The 15,788-nt window shown below is 40.8% G+C and overlaps 1 protein-coding gene across 1 annotated transcript; it reads left to right on the forward strand.

The window, feature by feature from the left end:
- The first annotated feature begins 3,281 nt into the window (after positions 1 to 3,281).
- Positions 3,282 to 15,746, forward strand: LOC138967154 (replication termination factor 2-like). Its single transcript, XM_070339657.1, has 8 exons — positions 3,282 to 3,461; positions 7,272 to 7,366; positions 8,097 to 8,187; positions 9,110 to 9,255; positions 9,932 to 10,010; positions 10,385 to 10,498; positions 13,506 to 13,560; positions 13,974 to 15,746. Exons 1-8 carry the CDS (start codon positions 3,393 to 3,395, stop codon positions 14,288 to 14,290), a joined length of 966 nt encoding a protein of 321 aa, XP_070195758.1. The 5' UTR covers positions 3,282 to 3,392; the 3' UTR covers positions 14,291 to 15,746.
- The last annotated feature ends 42 nt before the right edge of the window (positions 15,747 to 15,788 follow it).

Below are 15,788 nucleotides of genomic sequence, written 5' to 3' on the forward strand. Positions count from 1 at the left end.
TGCCAATGTAGTTGTCCTCAACAAAAGGCTCGAGGACGTTTTATGATGGGAGACTTTTCCGGGCAAAAAGACGGTTCATCCACCGGAGTTCTGGACTATTTTAATATTAAAATGCTAGAATTGCTCGACACTGGAATACTGAGAATGGAATCCACAGTTTGCTATATTTACAAGTGCGACAGGGTCAGTCACCGAGTATAGAGTAACGTAATGTCATTGTCCACTTTAGTCAAAGTTGTTGCCGATCAATTTGTGTTGTGTCTATTCATTATCTGTTAAAACTAAAAGTACTGGTGTGCACCAGCCGTGCCCACCTGCAAACAGTCTCCCTTTGGGTGAAGCAATTTTCTTAATCTCTGTGAAGTGGACAGGCCACCTGTGCCATACCTGAGGCAGGCAACCCTGCCGTCTGCAGGGCTAATATTATGCAATCCGACACCCCGACTGCCTCTGCACCCCTGAGGTTTGGGGAAGTGTGAAGTGGGCGTGATTTCCTTTAATACGTGAGAGATCAAAGAGCGTGTCATAGCTGGGCGCTTGGTTGTTCTTTATACTCCTCCCCACCCCACTGACCTGCGGCGTGACGTTTTCATCTTTCGCCGTGGTGATATTTCGATTCTCGGCCTCGTTGATCTAGTATAAACTCTACACTGAACAAAAAAACACCCTTCGATAGTACTGATGAGCGACATTGTGTACCTTACATTCATGGGGCCAAATTTTTCCAACCAATTTGTTTTTATTTAACTCAGAAATTTGATTTGCACGAGTGGAATTTTACGTGTATGACCGTCTTTACACCGCACGGCATTAACTTCGGGCAGCCATACGCCGCTTTCGGAGGAAGCATGCTGGACCGTGATTTTCGTGTTTCTATAACCCACCGAACTCTGGCATGGATTACAGGATCTTTTCCGTGCGCACTTGGTCTTGTGCTTGCGTGTACACACGAAGGGAAATAAGCCACTAGCAGGTCTGCACATAAGTTGACCTGGGAGATCGGAAAAATCTCCATACTTAACCCACCAGGCGGCCGCGACCGGGATTCGAACCCTCGACTGACCATCCGATTAAGAGGCCGACGTCTTACCACCCCGCCACAGCGCCCGTCTAGAAATTTGATTCATCCTAAAATGTTTCCCTTCTTACTCAAGGGACGTAACCACTCCGTACACGTTTTCGAATAAATCGATTTTGGGGGTGAAATCTATTACATTTCACCACCAATTTTCTTCACTCATGCAAGAAACTGACATGCTTTTCGTCCATAAATAATTTCACTTCTTAATTTTACCAGGAAACAACATTTCAGTCCCAAATATAACATATTTATATGTTTTTGGAATCAGAAAATGATGAAGAATAAGATGAACGTAAATTTGGATCGTTTTATAAAAAAAATTATTTTTTACAATTTTCAGATTTTTAATGACCAAAGTCATTCATTAATTTTTAAGCCACCAAGCTGAAATGCAATACCGAAGTCCGGCCTTCGTCGAAGATTGCTTGGCAAAAATTTCAATCAATTTAATTGAAAAATGAAGGTGTGACAGTGCCGCCTCAACTTTTACAAAAAGCCGGATATGACGTCATCAAAGACATTTATCGAAAAAAAATGAAAAAAACGTCCGGGGATACCATTCCCAGGAACTCTCATGTCAAATTTCATAAAGATCGGTCCAGTAGTTTAGTCTGAATTGCTCTACATACACACACACACACACACACACACACACACACACACACACACACACACACACACACACACACACACACATACACACACATTCACCACGACCCTCGTCTCGATTCCCCCTCTATGTTAAAACATTTAGTCAAAACTTGACTAAATGTAAAAAGTGACTAAAGAGTGGAAAGAATACGGGGAACAACTGACTTGAAACAAGTATGCTACTTTCTACGCACCTATTATTTCTTTCTTTCTGTCTTTTAAGTATTTCTTTTTACATTTAGTCAAGTTTTGACTAAATGTTTTAACATAGAGGGGGGAATCGAGACGAGGGTCGTGGTGTATGTGTGTGTGTCACACCCTCATTTTTCAATAAAATTGATTGAAATTTTGGCAAAACAATCTTCGACGAAGGCCGGACTTTGGTATTGCATTTCAGCTTGGAGGCTTTTTTTTTATAAAACGATCCAAAAATACGTTTATCATATCGTATTGTTCATCATTTTCTGATTCCAAAAACATATGATTATGTTATATTCGGATTAAAAACAAGCTCTGAAAATTAAAAATATAAAAATTATGATTAAAATTAAATATCCGAAATCGATTAAAAAAAACAATTTCATCTTATTCCTTGTCCGTTCCTGATTCCAAAAACATATAGATATGATATGTTTGGATTAAAAACACGTTCAGAGAGTTAAAAAGAATATAGATATAGAAAAGCGTGCTAACCTTCTCAGCGCAACCGCTACCGCGCTTTTCTGTATTGTTAATTTCACTGCCTTTGCCACGAGCGGTGGACAGAGGATGTACGGTCTTGCGGAAAAAATGCAATATGTTCAGTTTCCCGCATTCTGTGAGTTCGACTGAGCTTGACTAAATGTTGTATTTTCGCCTTATGCGACTTGTTTCTTTCTTTACTGAATAACGGCTGTTTTATGGGTTATACTCTGCATTTTTATGAACACTTTTAGGCCGCTTTCCCTACACTTTATACTGACAACAGAGGCATAACTTATATGATATGTATATATACAATGCACGGTCAGTCTCCGATGACAAGTACAATAATGCCAAAACGTAGTTGTTTTGTCTAGTAAAGAAGCGACGCGGCAGGGATCGAGGGACGGAGGAAGGAAGGAAGGACTGAAGAGGGATATTAGGGCTGTTAATTATTACTAAGTATTATCACTGACTGATAACATTAGTAACATTGCGATGACTAATATTATATTTATACAGTTCAATCCCATTCGTATTTGCTTTATCGCACCCTTTTCTTTTCAGGCTTATTTTTCGTTTCCCTTTTTGCTATTTTTTTTTCTCTCCGAATAATATTAGTTCTTGAGAGGCAAAGCCATCATCATTTGAACTTGATTACTAGTGATACGCATTGATCTCTATTCAGAATAAATGTGTATGCCCTTTCTTTCATTCCAAAGATACATCAAGGCACGGCAATGTCAGCTTTATTTGATAATTATTGATCATCTCGCACAGCTGTGTCAACACATTCTGCACTGGGGAATGAGTTTTTAACTAACACCGTCTCGAAGGACACATCGTCTCTGCGGCTATGTTTTCGCAAGTAGCTTTTCTTGTGTTAGTACTTCCGGTGGGATTTGTCTTGATAAACAAGGAAAGACAAGGATAACAAACATACTTTCAACGTTTGAATTGTAAGGGCTATTAGGCAATCATGGGATGCGACGGAGGAACTATTCCAAAGCGCGATGAGCTTGTGAGAACCAAAAAGAAGCCAGAACAGGTGAATACGTTTAGTTACGTTTAATATTATTAGTATTACTATATTATGATTATCAATATCAGACACTGTGAGTGTGACAGTCTTCTTCTTCTTCTTCTTGTTGCCGCTACACGTGGAGACCAGTCCAATTGAGAAATGCAGTGGTCATCTGCAGGGACGCCGCCGTGCCGTACAGCTTATCCTGGATGGGGGTCGGCTCCGGCCACATCTTCCTTCTCAACAACTGGAAGTTCCCGCAGTCTTGTAGGATGTGGTGGGTGTCCTGCTCTGCTTCTCCACAGGGACACATCGGGGATGGCACAACTTTCAGCTTTGAGTGGAGGTGTTTGTTCAGCCTGTTGTGCCCTGTTCGCAGCCTAAAGATGGTAACCTGCTCTGGTCTTGTGAGCAGGTGAAGGCTGTCTTTTTGAGCCGGGGTTCGGAACAGGGCTTTAGTGATGGTATTTAGCTCGGCAAGGCTCACGGCGTTGTCTTCTTGTTCTTTTCTTGCACCGGATTTTGCCAGGTCATCGGCTTTCTCATTTCCCTCTATGCCGCAGTGTGAGGGGATCCACTGAAGCACTGTCCGTTGGCTCTTGATGTTGTTGAGGGCCTTCTTCAATGAGGGTTGACTGTCACTGTTATAGGCTTGCAGCACAGAGAGGGCGTCTGTTAGGAAGACGACATTTGTGTTGTGGTCTGCTCTTGTCGCGATGGTGTGTGCTGCCTGAATGAGAGCGTATACCTCTGCCTTGTAGTTGGTGCAGTAAAGGCCGAGTTAAAAAGCTTTGCCCCACATCAAAATAAAGATTTTAGGATTTTGATGACACATCAAATATTTAATTTAAAGTTACGATTACTTCGGTTACAATTGGCAACTGGGTAATCTTGAACTTTAGTGTGTTAAATTTATAGCTCATAATTCAGAGGCATTTAACCCCTTGACTGCCGCGATTTTTTTCATTTGCTGCATTCTATTTGCCAGGGACGAAAGTCATAACACAGTATACTGTTACTAAAAGTGCTATAACTTTTTTTATTTTTTGAATTAGAGATGTCAAATTTTACACAAATGTTCATCAGATATATATATATGTAACTTTTAGAAAATAAAATCAAATTAAATTAACACATTACTAAGGCCTAAAAAAAAAATAGGTGTGGTTACGGTAACCCGACCTACCCTATTTTTAGGGGCCGACCCTATAACTTTTTATTACATTTGTAAAAAAAACACACAAGAAAACGAGTGCAGAAAACGCAATGAAAGCGAAATCGCCCGAGTCGCACACTTATTTCCCTGTCAAGTAGGTTTAATTTGTACACATTACAAAAAAAAGTTTAAAAAAAAAAAGGTGATTGCCTACCTTCCTACCCTATTTTGTTTGGCTATGTTACCGTAACCACACCTATTTTTGGGGGGGGCCTAAAAGTGTGATTCTGCTTGAAAGCGTGTGCATTGTGTATGAAAATCAGCGTTTTCATATGTCACATTATGTCCAAGACAAAAAGATGGGAGGTTTACATTAGCTGTTTACTCACCAAGTCACTGCCAGAACACAAACTTTGTGTGGTAGGCCCTGAAGCACTCGGACAGACACAAGCCTGGTATAAAATCCCCATCACCTGATGTCCCTACCACGTTTCTCACAACAAGAGGACGGTGAACACTTCTTTCATCTTCGTCACTCGAACCTGAAGACTCTCCATCATCATATAGATCCCCATCAACACTGTCATCATCGTTCATAATCTCATTCAAAACTTCTAGAGCTGATAAGCGCTGGAAGGGCTGTTTTCTTCCACCAGAATTCGAACATCCACCGAGGTCCGCCATCTTTGGTCGCATTGATAACTTAATTTTGGTAATCTCGAGACGGGCGCAGTGGCGTGGTGGTAAGACGTCGGCCTCGTAATCGAGAGGTCGGGAGTTCGAATCCCGGTCGCTGCCGCCTGGTGGGTTAAGAGTGGAGATTTTTCCGATCTCCCAGGTCAACTTATGTGCAGACCTGCTAGTGACTTAACCCCCTTCGTGTGTACACGCAAGCACAAGCCCAAGTGCGCACGGAAAAGATCCTGTAATCCATGTCAGAGTTCGGTGGGTTATGGAAACACGAAAATACCCAGCATGCCTACTCAACGAAATCGGAGTGAAGCTGACTATGCTCTCAGAGTATAGTGTGGGGAACCCAAATGGGCAAACGAGCTCACACGTAACCAGAAAATTCTGGAACGCTGAAGAAGAAGAAGAAGGTAATCTCGAGAAATCACGTTCAATTCGCGGAAAAATAAACTGAAACCAGATTGTTAAAGGTGTGCAACTCCTCCCCAGTGTTTCTTCCAACACTGGGAGCACTTGCCTCCCTTTAATCGTGTTTGTGCTTCTCATAAACCAACGACGCGCTAAGTACGAATGTGACTCGTAGATATGCGTCCGGGATATCAAGTGTACCTACGAGTGACACACGTAGCAGGCAGTCAAGGGGGTAAGCCTCCAGATTTGTAGAACCTGCACTTGTAGTTGTAAGGACGAGGAGTCATTTTAAAGGCAAAAGCTATACGCACTCTGAGTGTATACAGGATCGATGAGTCTGTATACACTCTGACAATGAAAAGCTCTGTAGCTAATGAAATGCCCCCTAACAAGTCGTTAGGAAGTAGCCAATGAAAAATCGGTCTAACGTATGCACTTCCGCTATCTCTTTTTCGGAGTGTCGAGGGTTGGCAAATAATGTACATTCACATAGTATACAACCGTTTCTAGGTTCCAAACTCCGACAATAAACTGCCGTGAAGCATCAGTTTCGTGTGTGTGTTTGTTTTTGTCTGTGTTTGTTCCCAGCATACTTTGATACCATGAATCGAAAGTGAAGCGTACCTTCGCAAAATGGCGTCGAATGACGCTCCGAGTGTTGATGCTGTTCAGTGTCTGGTCTTTTAAGTACACCCCGAAAATGTAATCTACGTTACAGCAAAGGCCATGCAGCATCAGATTGTTTAAGTTTCTTTGTACTCTTATATTTATAATCAACTGCTCTGCGTTCCTATCGCAAAGTGGTGTCGAATGGCAAATTCGTTTCACGACCAGAAGTTAACGCCGGAGTGTATACAAGATTCTGACCCCTGTATACACTCAGAGTGTGCATAGCCAGTGGCAGTGCGTTAATTATACCTTTGAAGTCATGGAATGAACCGTACGGATGCATTTCGTTTGCATGTCATTTTCAATGAAAACATAGCGAAATCCGCCATTATCGATAGAGGGGAGGCAACTATCGAATTTTTCCGCTATTATGTATCTATTTTCTCATCATTTTTGTCGAACAAATGACGAAATTAATTAATTATGCTTAAGTTTGGAGCTCAATCTGTCAATTAATTTCACGACAAATGTTCTTTAGCTGGACTTCAGGGTTGTATAAAAAAATAAGTAATAACTGGCAGTGGATCTTGAGCTATGAATTTAACACACTAAAGTTCAAGATCACAAGATTACCGGCAACTGTGTTCAGCCAACAACAACAAAAGACAAAATGCTTACAGCCAAGAAAAAGAAACCAAGCTTTTCCAGTCCCACTTGTAGTTGTACTAGTACAAGTTGTTGTATTAAGTTGTAAATTATGTACTGTAAAATGTGATCCTCCACCAAAGCCCCCCCTCTACTTCCCAGTCCCACCCCTCCGCTATTTTGTTCCATAATTGCTGTTTATAATGTGTTCTTAGTGAAAAATTAATGCATAGATCATTAGATAGGTATCTAGCGTTGTCTTGATTAGTATTATAGTTTATACTTTATAATTATACTAATAGTTCGTGTGTTTTTTCTTGCAGAAAGACAAAGCATCAGACTTGGCTTTCAAGTGGCGACACTGCGCAATCAGCCAGGAGACTTTGGTTCAGCCTATCATGGCCTGTGAACTGGGAAGGTCAGTATGATGAACAAGTCGATATATATATTATTTGCATGTATCATGTATGCGACTATGCCAGAGTTCCTTTAATTTGATAAGAATTTGGGAACTCGATCATTCTGCTGAAGAGAAAGTGTGGGTCTGAATTAAGGAAGCCTGGCAGGACATGTTAACCATCATTCTATGGTGATGTATTGTTGAATCTTCTTTGTTTTCAGGCTGAGTTTTCAATTTCACATTGCTCATGCACCAATGCATGTGTTACCGGGTCCATTTGTTATGTAGTAGTACACTAGTAAGTGTAACTGTAAATATGCATGTTTGTGTCCATACATTTTGTATTTGATTTTGAATACAGGAGGGTTTGGGGTGGGAGGGGGGGGAGGGAGTGAGACAGAGATTTATAATACATGTGTGGGCGGGGATGTAGCTCAGTCGGTAGCGCGCTGGATTTGTATCCAGTTGGCCGCTGTCAGCGTGAGTTCGTAGTGCGCACAAAAAAGATCCTGTAATCCATGTCAGAGTTCGGTGGGTTATAGAAACACAAAAATACCCAGCATGCTTCCTCCAAAAATGGCGTATGGCTGCCTAAATGGCGGGGTAAAAAACTGTCATACACGTAAAATTCCACTCGTGCAAAAAACACGAGTGTACGTGGGAGTTTCAGCCCACAAACGCAGAAGAGGAAGAAGACTACTACTATCAAATAACTTTTCAGATGTTTTTCTTTCTATTTTTGTCCTAGGTTATATAACAAAGAATCGGTTCTTGAGTTCCTGATTGACAGAAGCAAGTTTGAGTTTGCTGCTAGATTCGAGCATCTGCGAGGACTCAAGGTTTGATTATTGATAACGACACTGTGACTTGCCTTAGTTGACTTGGTTTCAGTGACTTCACAAAGTCTCTGTTTGTTTATCTGCCTGCCTGTTCATCTGTTTGTCTGCTTTTCTATCTGCACTTAGTATGATGTCCATGCATAAATCAATTATTAAACATGAAATAGAAAGGTGATGGATTTGGACTATATATCATCATTATTATACAGTATAGCCTTTGAATGAATATAGCATGTGTGTATGTGTGTGTGTTTGTGTGTGTGTGTAGTGTGTGTGTGTGCGTGTGTGTGTGTTGTGTGTGTGTGTGTGTGTGTGTGTGTGTGAGAGAGAGAAAGAAAGAACGAGCGAGAAACAATATGACGTCATTAATCATCATAAAAATTCATTACACTGTATGTCACGTGCCGTCATTCCATTCTTTCTTCTTCTTCTTCTTCTTGTCGATCCATTCTTTCCATAAGCTTACCATCCCGAAGAAGGCAGTAACGTGCCGAAATATTGATTATAAACGTACCTAACGTGGTTACTGGTGTTTTTTTAATTTTTATTTAAGTATAGCCTTTGATCTAGTTAATGTATGTGCAGAGTTGAGGCTTGTAGATTGTAAAGAGAATCTGAATGCACTGTTTTTCTAGATAAAACTATGAAAAGAAAGAAATGAATCACTTTAGTCATGAGAGATTAAAGTAGTTCAAAGACTGTTCTCATCTCTTTAAATTTATCCTTGAAGACTATATATGTATTTACCATGCTTGCACATTTATGACATATTAATGGTAAGTCACAAACTGACAAAAGTCAAGGCTTTGTGGGGTCCCTTTTCAGCTATTGCATCTCCTTTTAATAGTCTTGTAGTTATATGATACTTGTTTCTTCCCTTTTGATTGGCTACAACTGACTAAAGTATCTTTTGTATGTTCAGGACTTGAAAGAGCTTAAACTAACAGACAACCCTGCGGCAAAGAGCGAGCAGCATGCCGAGAAGGGGGGCCAAGGGTGCTATATCGACATGCAGGTTTCCGACTACATCTGTCCTGTGTCGAACTTTGAAATGAACGGAACACACAGGTAAGGATCGTATGAAAAACGCAGGAAATGGTGACACTTGTTGGCACGCACAGTATAACAATGCTTATTTGATTGCATGTGCCCAAGCTTCAGATTTGTTTACCATCATTTGGTTCACAAAGAGAAGTTACAAAACCTGGCCCTAAGCACAGCCTCTACTCTTCAACTTTCATTTTTCTCAAAAGTTTTGCTATATATCTATATCTATAGGCTTGTGTGTGTCTGTCTGTCTGTCTGTGTCACTTCGCGATGCACGGCCAAAGTTCTCGATGGATCTGCTTCAAATTTGGTGGGCATATTCAGGTAGACCCCGGACACAATCTGGTCGATAAATTTTCAACACGTGCTCTCAGCGCGCAGCGCTCAACCGATTTTGGTTTTTCTGTAGATCCATTCCCAGTAACTCTTCCTTATCTTCTCCAGTGTTTTGCGTGTTTATCTCCCTTCCTTCGTGTGGCGTCAATCGCGTACAATGCGCCGACCCGGCGAAGCTGGATATTCGGCTCTACTTCTTCCCGGCAAAGCCGAGTACCCTATATATATATATATATATATATATATATATATGTATATATATACATATAATTGATATATGCATGTCTGCTTATCTTTGATGTCAATGCGAGTTTCAGCTTTGTATAACACTCTGTGCTGAATGTTATTTTTGTTTTTACAGGTTTTGCTTCCTGTGGTCATGTGGGTGTGTTATGTCTGGGAGGGCCCTCAAAGAAATCAAGGCCAAGTCTTGTCATAAGGTATTCTTTTTTTCTTGTTTTAAAGGGATGTGTCAGGTAGAATTTAAAATGAAAAGGACAAGAATAGGTTCATGAAGCTGTGGGCTATTCCTGAACATAACAACTAAATTTTGCATGACATTTTTGGTAGTGTGCCTGTTGTTTCCAGAAGTATGTGTGTGAACTGTACAAGAATGAAGACATTGTAAGTGATTTATCTACAACTTCCATAAACTGAATATGAAATAAGTAAAGGTTGAGTTATAATTATGTGCATAAACTGCCAAGGACACTTATTTGAATTGCTTTCAGTACCTTAATATATGATTCCTGCAAAGCTGTGTCTTGGATTAAATTTGGTTTGAGATTGTGGTAATTGTGATGTGTGTTTTCAGTGTGGCAAAGCTTTCACAGATAATGACAAAGTCATACTGAACGGCAGTGAGGAAGAGACAACAGAGAACAAGTACAAAATGGACTACAGACGTGTGCAAGCAAAACTGGCCAAGGTTAGTTGTAGCTCTGTGCATTATGACATTTTGCCAGACATTTTTTTCGCAAGAAGAAGAACAAATACATTATTGTCTGTCTTTACAAAACAGAAATTTGTCTTAGCAAAACTGGTTAGTTGTAGCTCTGTGCATTGTGACATTTTGCCGGACATTTTATTACAAGAACAAGAACAAATACTTTATTGTCTGTCTTTACAAAACAGAAATGTGTCTTTAGCTCTGCTTCACAGTTTCAAAACGATATTGCACACAAACATAGAATAGTAACAATAAACATTATATTAGACATTGTGTATCATTGTTGCCTATTTATAGAAGCCCTATCAGTGTTGTTCAAAGCTTAATTTGAAATTATCATCTGATCCGTGGTAGTATTTATGTCTGATGTGAAAGTGGTGCATTGGTATAGATGCTGGTGGACAGTCAAATCAAAACAAACAAAGTAGGCATAAAAAGGAAGATAGTCAGCTGGTGGCAATTACACTTAGATTTTAGATGTTGTCGTTTTGCACATATGTGAAAATCTAAAGGCTCGGAGGTAGCCATGCAGACATCATTTTCACGTTCAGCATGTTAGCTTGCCCGCCTTGTGTGTCATATCAAATCAGTGGAGCCGAGTTTCCTTCTTTGGCCCATGCATTAGGATTCAGCAAGCTGTATATATACAAGATGTCAACAACCACCACTGATATAGCAGTATCCCTTCCTTATTAGCCCTCAAGCAATCCATTTAGAGAAAGCTGATGACAAGCCCTCTGCTGCCTTTCCGAGCTCTAAAACATCGCAGAACACAATCCTTGGCAGGGGTGTTTATCTTATCGCTCGGCCAGGAAAGAACAAATTTGCAAGCAAGACAAGGAAGAGAAATGAATTTCTGTCTGAAAATGTGCACAGTTAAGAAGTCACACACTGAGTCAGTTTAGTAGAAAGAGACATAGTCAGTACTATCAGGGCTGCTTAATAATAATACACACATTTTAAATCATCAGAATACACTCTCTGCAATCTTCTATACTGATTGCACAAAGAAAGATTCAATGCGGAAGAAATCAGTTAAATACTGCTGTTTCCTACATGTCGAACCGGCACATAAGAATCACATTACACCGCCAACCGAAAGACCAAACTTGTCAAAGTTTTGTAAGTGAACACTACATCTTACAAGCAACAAAATATGCATGTTAGTGCATTTACACCTCCAGCATACATACAGATTAAACTTATTACGCTTAAAACAATATTTATGCTGTTTTCAAGAAAAAAAAGTGAGTGTGGTTTAAGCTTTTTGAATATTCCGCGCAAATTTCGATGCTCCGCCCTGCAAGGTCACGGCGGCCGCTAGCTGCTGAGCCCTCTGTGGATGAGCCGCAGGAATTCGGAAATCTGTGGCACCATAGGCGCCTTCCTGTAACATTTACGTGGTTTTAAGTGTGTTTAACATTTCTCAGTTCCTGGAGCCCTTGCAATGATTATAATGATGACAAGAAGCAGAAGTTTCAAAGTAGTGTTACACTGAAAATGTGGTTGTCTTGAAACAATTAACACAGGTTTTTTTCCATGTTGAGTGCAGCTGAGAATAGTTCTGTGTGAACTCAGTTATGCTGGTCCGCAGTAACCGAGCCGCTACTGTCGGAACTCGCGATAAAAGATAGGCCTAACCACAAAAAACACAATCGGCACTTTCTTAAAAATCTTCCTTAATCTATTGGTATATATATGATATTACACTGACTAACCTTTTCATCTAAACCCTAGTTCTTCTTTACGAATGAATGTATTTTCTACTTTTGACGAGAAAAAAATAAAATGTATTCAGCTAGAGCCTATGCTTTCTTACTGCTGGGTCGGTGTCTGTAGCAGACGATACTTTGCTCTGACAGAGAAACTGAATACAAGTCTAGAGTAAAGATAATGCAATGAACTTCGATATTTATCAACAGAGACAAAAGGTTCCTTTGGATATGCTTTCAAATAGAGATATTATATTCAGCAAGTATTTGTGTTGTTGAGTCAGTAGTGCATGATAACAGAGATATAATATAGCCTACATTGATCATCTATCTACATAATTATGTCTGATCACTGATGATAAGTTGGAACTCCATTTTGACAATTTTAACACAGATGCATATATTTTCGGGAAAGTGGGTGAAACACTGTACACTTTTCTTGGCAGTGCGGCGGATCTATCCAATTATAATTAAAATTCCAGTCTTTAATCCCCCCCCCCCCCCCCCCCCCCCCCCCGGGGCCTCTCTCCGGCTGCTGTTTCTAAAATCATCTTCTTTTATTTTGTTAATCTGTTTGGGGGGGGGTGGGGAGGGGGGGGGGAGATTGTGTGCTTAACAGATTGCTATTTAACCTGTGTTACGGCCACTTCAGTGAATGCAACTCGGCCGGTTCATCCATACATAATCCCGTTTATTTAAGACGGAAGCACGTGACCATCCTGGCAATACTCTCTAGATAGATAAAAGAAAGTGTTAGCAGATTATATTTCACAGTTTTGGTTTGAATCAATAAGTGCTTGAAGCGATTTTAAATTAGTATAATGATTGACCTTGCTAAAATGTGCAACTGAGATACTTTATCGAAGTTTTTAATACAACATTTTGATGCAGTCATGGCAACGCGTATGCTTCAAAATGTCGTCTGCAAAACCCCCACATACATAGCAAAAAAGCTCTGGTCTTCGCTTTGCAGACTTCTCCAAGAGTTTTTACTGAGACTCGGTTCCGAGATTCTGAATTATAAACAGTGGCCACCAGAGATAAACAACGCCAACTCGCCTGCAGGCTAGCGGCGAAAGACAAACCGTTTAACACTTGACGGACCAGGGGCTTGTTTTGTCAGCACACGCTAAACAAAACAAGGCAGCTATAACACAGGACTGTGAGCTCTAATACTGAATTCGCCTCCACTGTTTTGATATGTTTGTGCCCTGTCTGTATTGCCTTGTGTGTACCTGTCTTACTGAAGTGTATCTTTGTGTGGTGTTTGACAGAAAGCAAAGAAGGCAGGCAAGCACAGTGTACCAGAGGAGACAAGCACTGCAGAAGGTGAGACAAGATATAATTTATCATCAGTTACTCCTCTTTTTTTCTTGCTTACTTTTTAGGTTGAAGTGTTTGCATTTTATGTTAGTTGTGGCCACATGGTTATTAACAGTAATTTGTCTTGTTGTCTGTGCAAGCTCCCCCCCCCCCCCCTATCTCTGTGCCACACACACACACACAGTCTTTAGATATATTTTTTTTCTGATTGTAGAATAAGAATAAGAGGGTGCTAACTCTCAAACACACACACACACACTTAGAGAATCTTAATCTTTTTGTTTTTCCTCCTAACTACCCCCCCCCCCCCCCCCCCCCTGTGTTTCTCTCCCTGTCTGTCAGGACTGGGACCACTGTTCAGCTAATGCATGCTTGAACACAACAAAAATAGTCCTAACATAATTTTCTCCATCACTCAGACGGTGCCAGCAGTTCCAAGAAGTCCCGCGTGGACCCAGAACCTTCAACAAGCGGCGCATCAAACAGCTCCAAGCTGACCAATGGAACGACAACACACAAATCCAAGCTGGCCATTGGGAGCAGTGGAGACAGTAAACTGACCAATGGGAAGCTGACAAATGGCAGGAAAGGTGAAGCCAAGGTGGGGAAAAGCAGCAAGACGATTCAGGATGATCCCAAGGCCAGCACAGTGTACAAGGGTCTCTTCACCACTTGTGAGCGAGCCAAGAGGCAAACACAAGGCCCCTGGGTTACGTTCAACCCTCAGTACTTCTGAGTGCAGCCGGGGATGGCACTTCTGAACACTGCCATATGGCACAATGGTTGAATGTACAGTGGAACCACCATCTTAAGACCTCCACAAATAGGAGGGGGGGTTAAGTCAGGTCTTAAAATGGATATAATTGTACCAACCTTATGATCAGAAAATCTGAAAACAGCATGGTCTTAAAAAGGGAGGGAGGGGGATGTGTCTTAAAACTGGGGGGGGGGGGGGGGGGGGGGGGACTCTCCACTGTAGCCATATGACAGTGCATCAGGACATTGTAATGTGACAGTACTTTTGAATGCAATTAGCGTGCTTGTCTTGTAATTGTATGTGTGGTTGTCTTGCTGTATGTCTCAAACCATCCGTTGGACTGCACAGTAGACACCACCAGCATTTTCAATCACATAGTAAGCAGTGAGACAGACGGGGCAATAGAAGCAGTTTTTAAACAAAGAATAGGTCTTGTCCTGGGACGGTTCTGTGGTTTTTTGACTCACATGCGAAGCAAAAGTGAGTCTATGTACTCACCCGAGTCGTCCGTCCGTCCGGACGTCCGTCCGGAAAACTTTAACGTTGGATATTTCTTGGACACTATTCAGTCTATCAGTACCAAATTTGGCAAGATGGTGTATGATGACAAGGCCCCAAAAAACATACATAGCATCTTGACCTTGCTTCAAGGTCAAGGTCGCAGGGGCCATAAATGTTGCCTAAAAAACAGCTATTTTTCACATTTTTCCCATTTTCTCTGAAGTTTTTGAGATTCAATACCTCACCTATATATGATATATAGGGCAAAGTAAGCCCCATCTTTTGATACCAGTTTGGTATACCTTGCTTCAAGGTCAAGGTCACAGGAGCTCTTCAAAGTTGGATTGTATACATATTTTGAAGTGACCTTGACCCTGAACTATGGAAGATAACTGTTTCAAACTTAAAAATTATGTGGGGCACATGTTATGCTTTCATCATGAGACACATTTGGTCACATATGATCAAGGTCAAGGTCACTTTGACCCTTATGAAATGTGACCAAAATAAGGTAGTGAACCACTAAAAGTGACCATATCTCATGGTAGAAAGAGCCAATAAGCACCATTGTACTTCCTATGTCTTGAATTAACAGCTTTGTGTTGCATGACCTTGGATGACCTTGACCTTGGGTCAAGGTCACATGTATTTTGGTAGGAAAAATGTGTAAAGCAGTTCTTAGTGTATGATGTCATTGCTAGGTCAAGGTCAAGCATGTGAGTCGTATGGGCTTTGCCCTTCTTGTTTTAATATTGGATGAATGAATGTTAGTACAGGTAGAGTATTAGACCAACTCATAAAATCTTATAGAAGTTGCTTTGATTTTTTTTTTAATTATTAAAGACATCCTCCGCTAGCCCCTAGGCAGGACAACACATTTTAATGTTTTACATGTCATGTTAAGTGTTTGGGATATAAAATTCATTTGATGGTATTCTTTACTGCATTGTGTGTGTCTGTGCGTGAGAGGCACAGA

The sequence above is a fragment of the Littorina saxatilis genome, linkage group LG5 (assembly GCF_037325665.1).
Source record: "Littorina saxatilis isolate snail1 linkage group LG5, US_GU_Lsax_2.0, whole genome shotgun sequence".
Lineage (NCBI taxonomy): Eukaryota > Metazoa > Mollusca > Gastropoda > Littorinimorpha > Littorinidae > Littorina > Littorina saxatilis.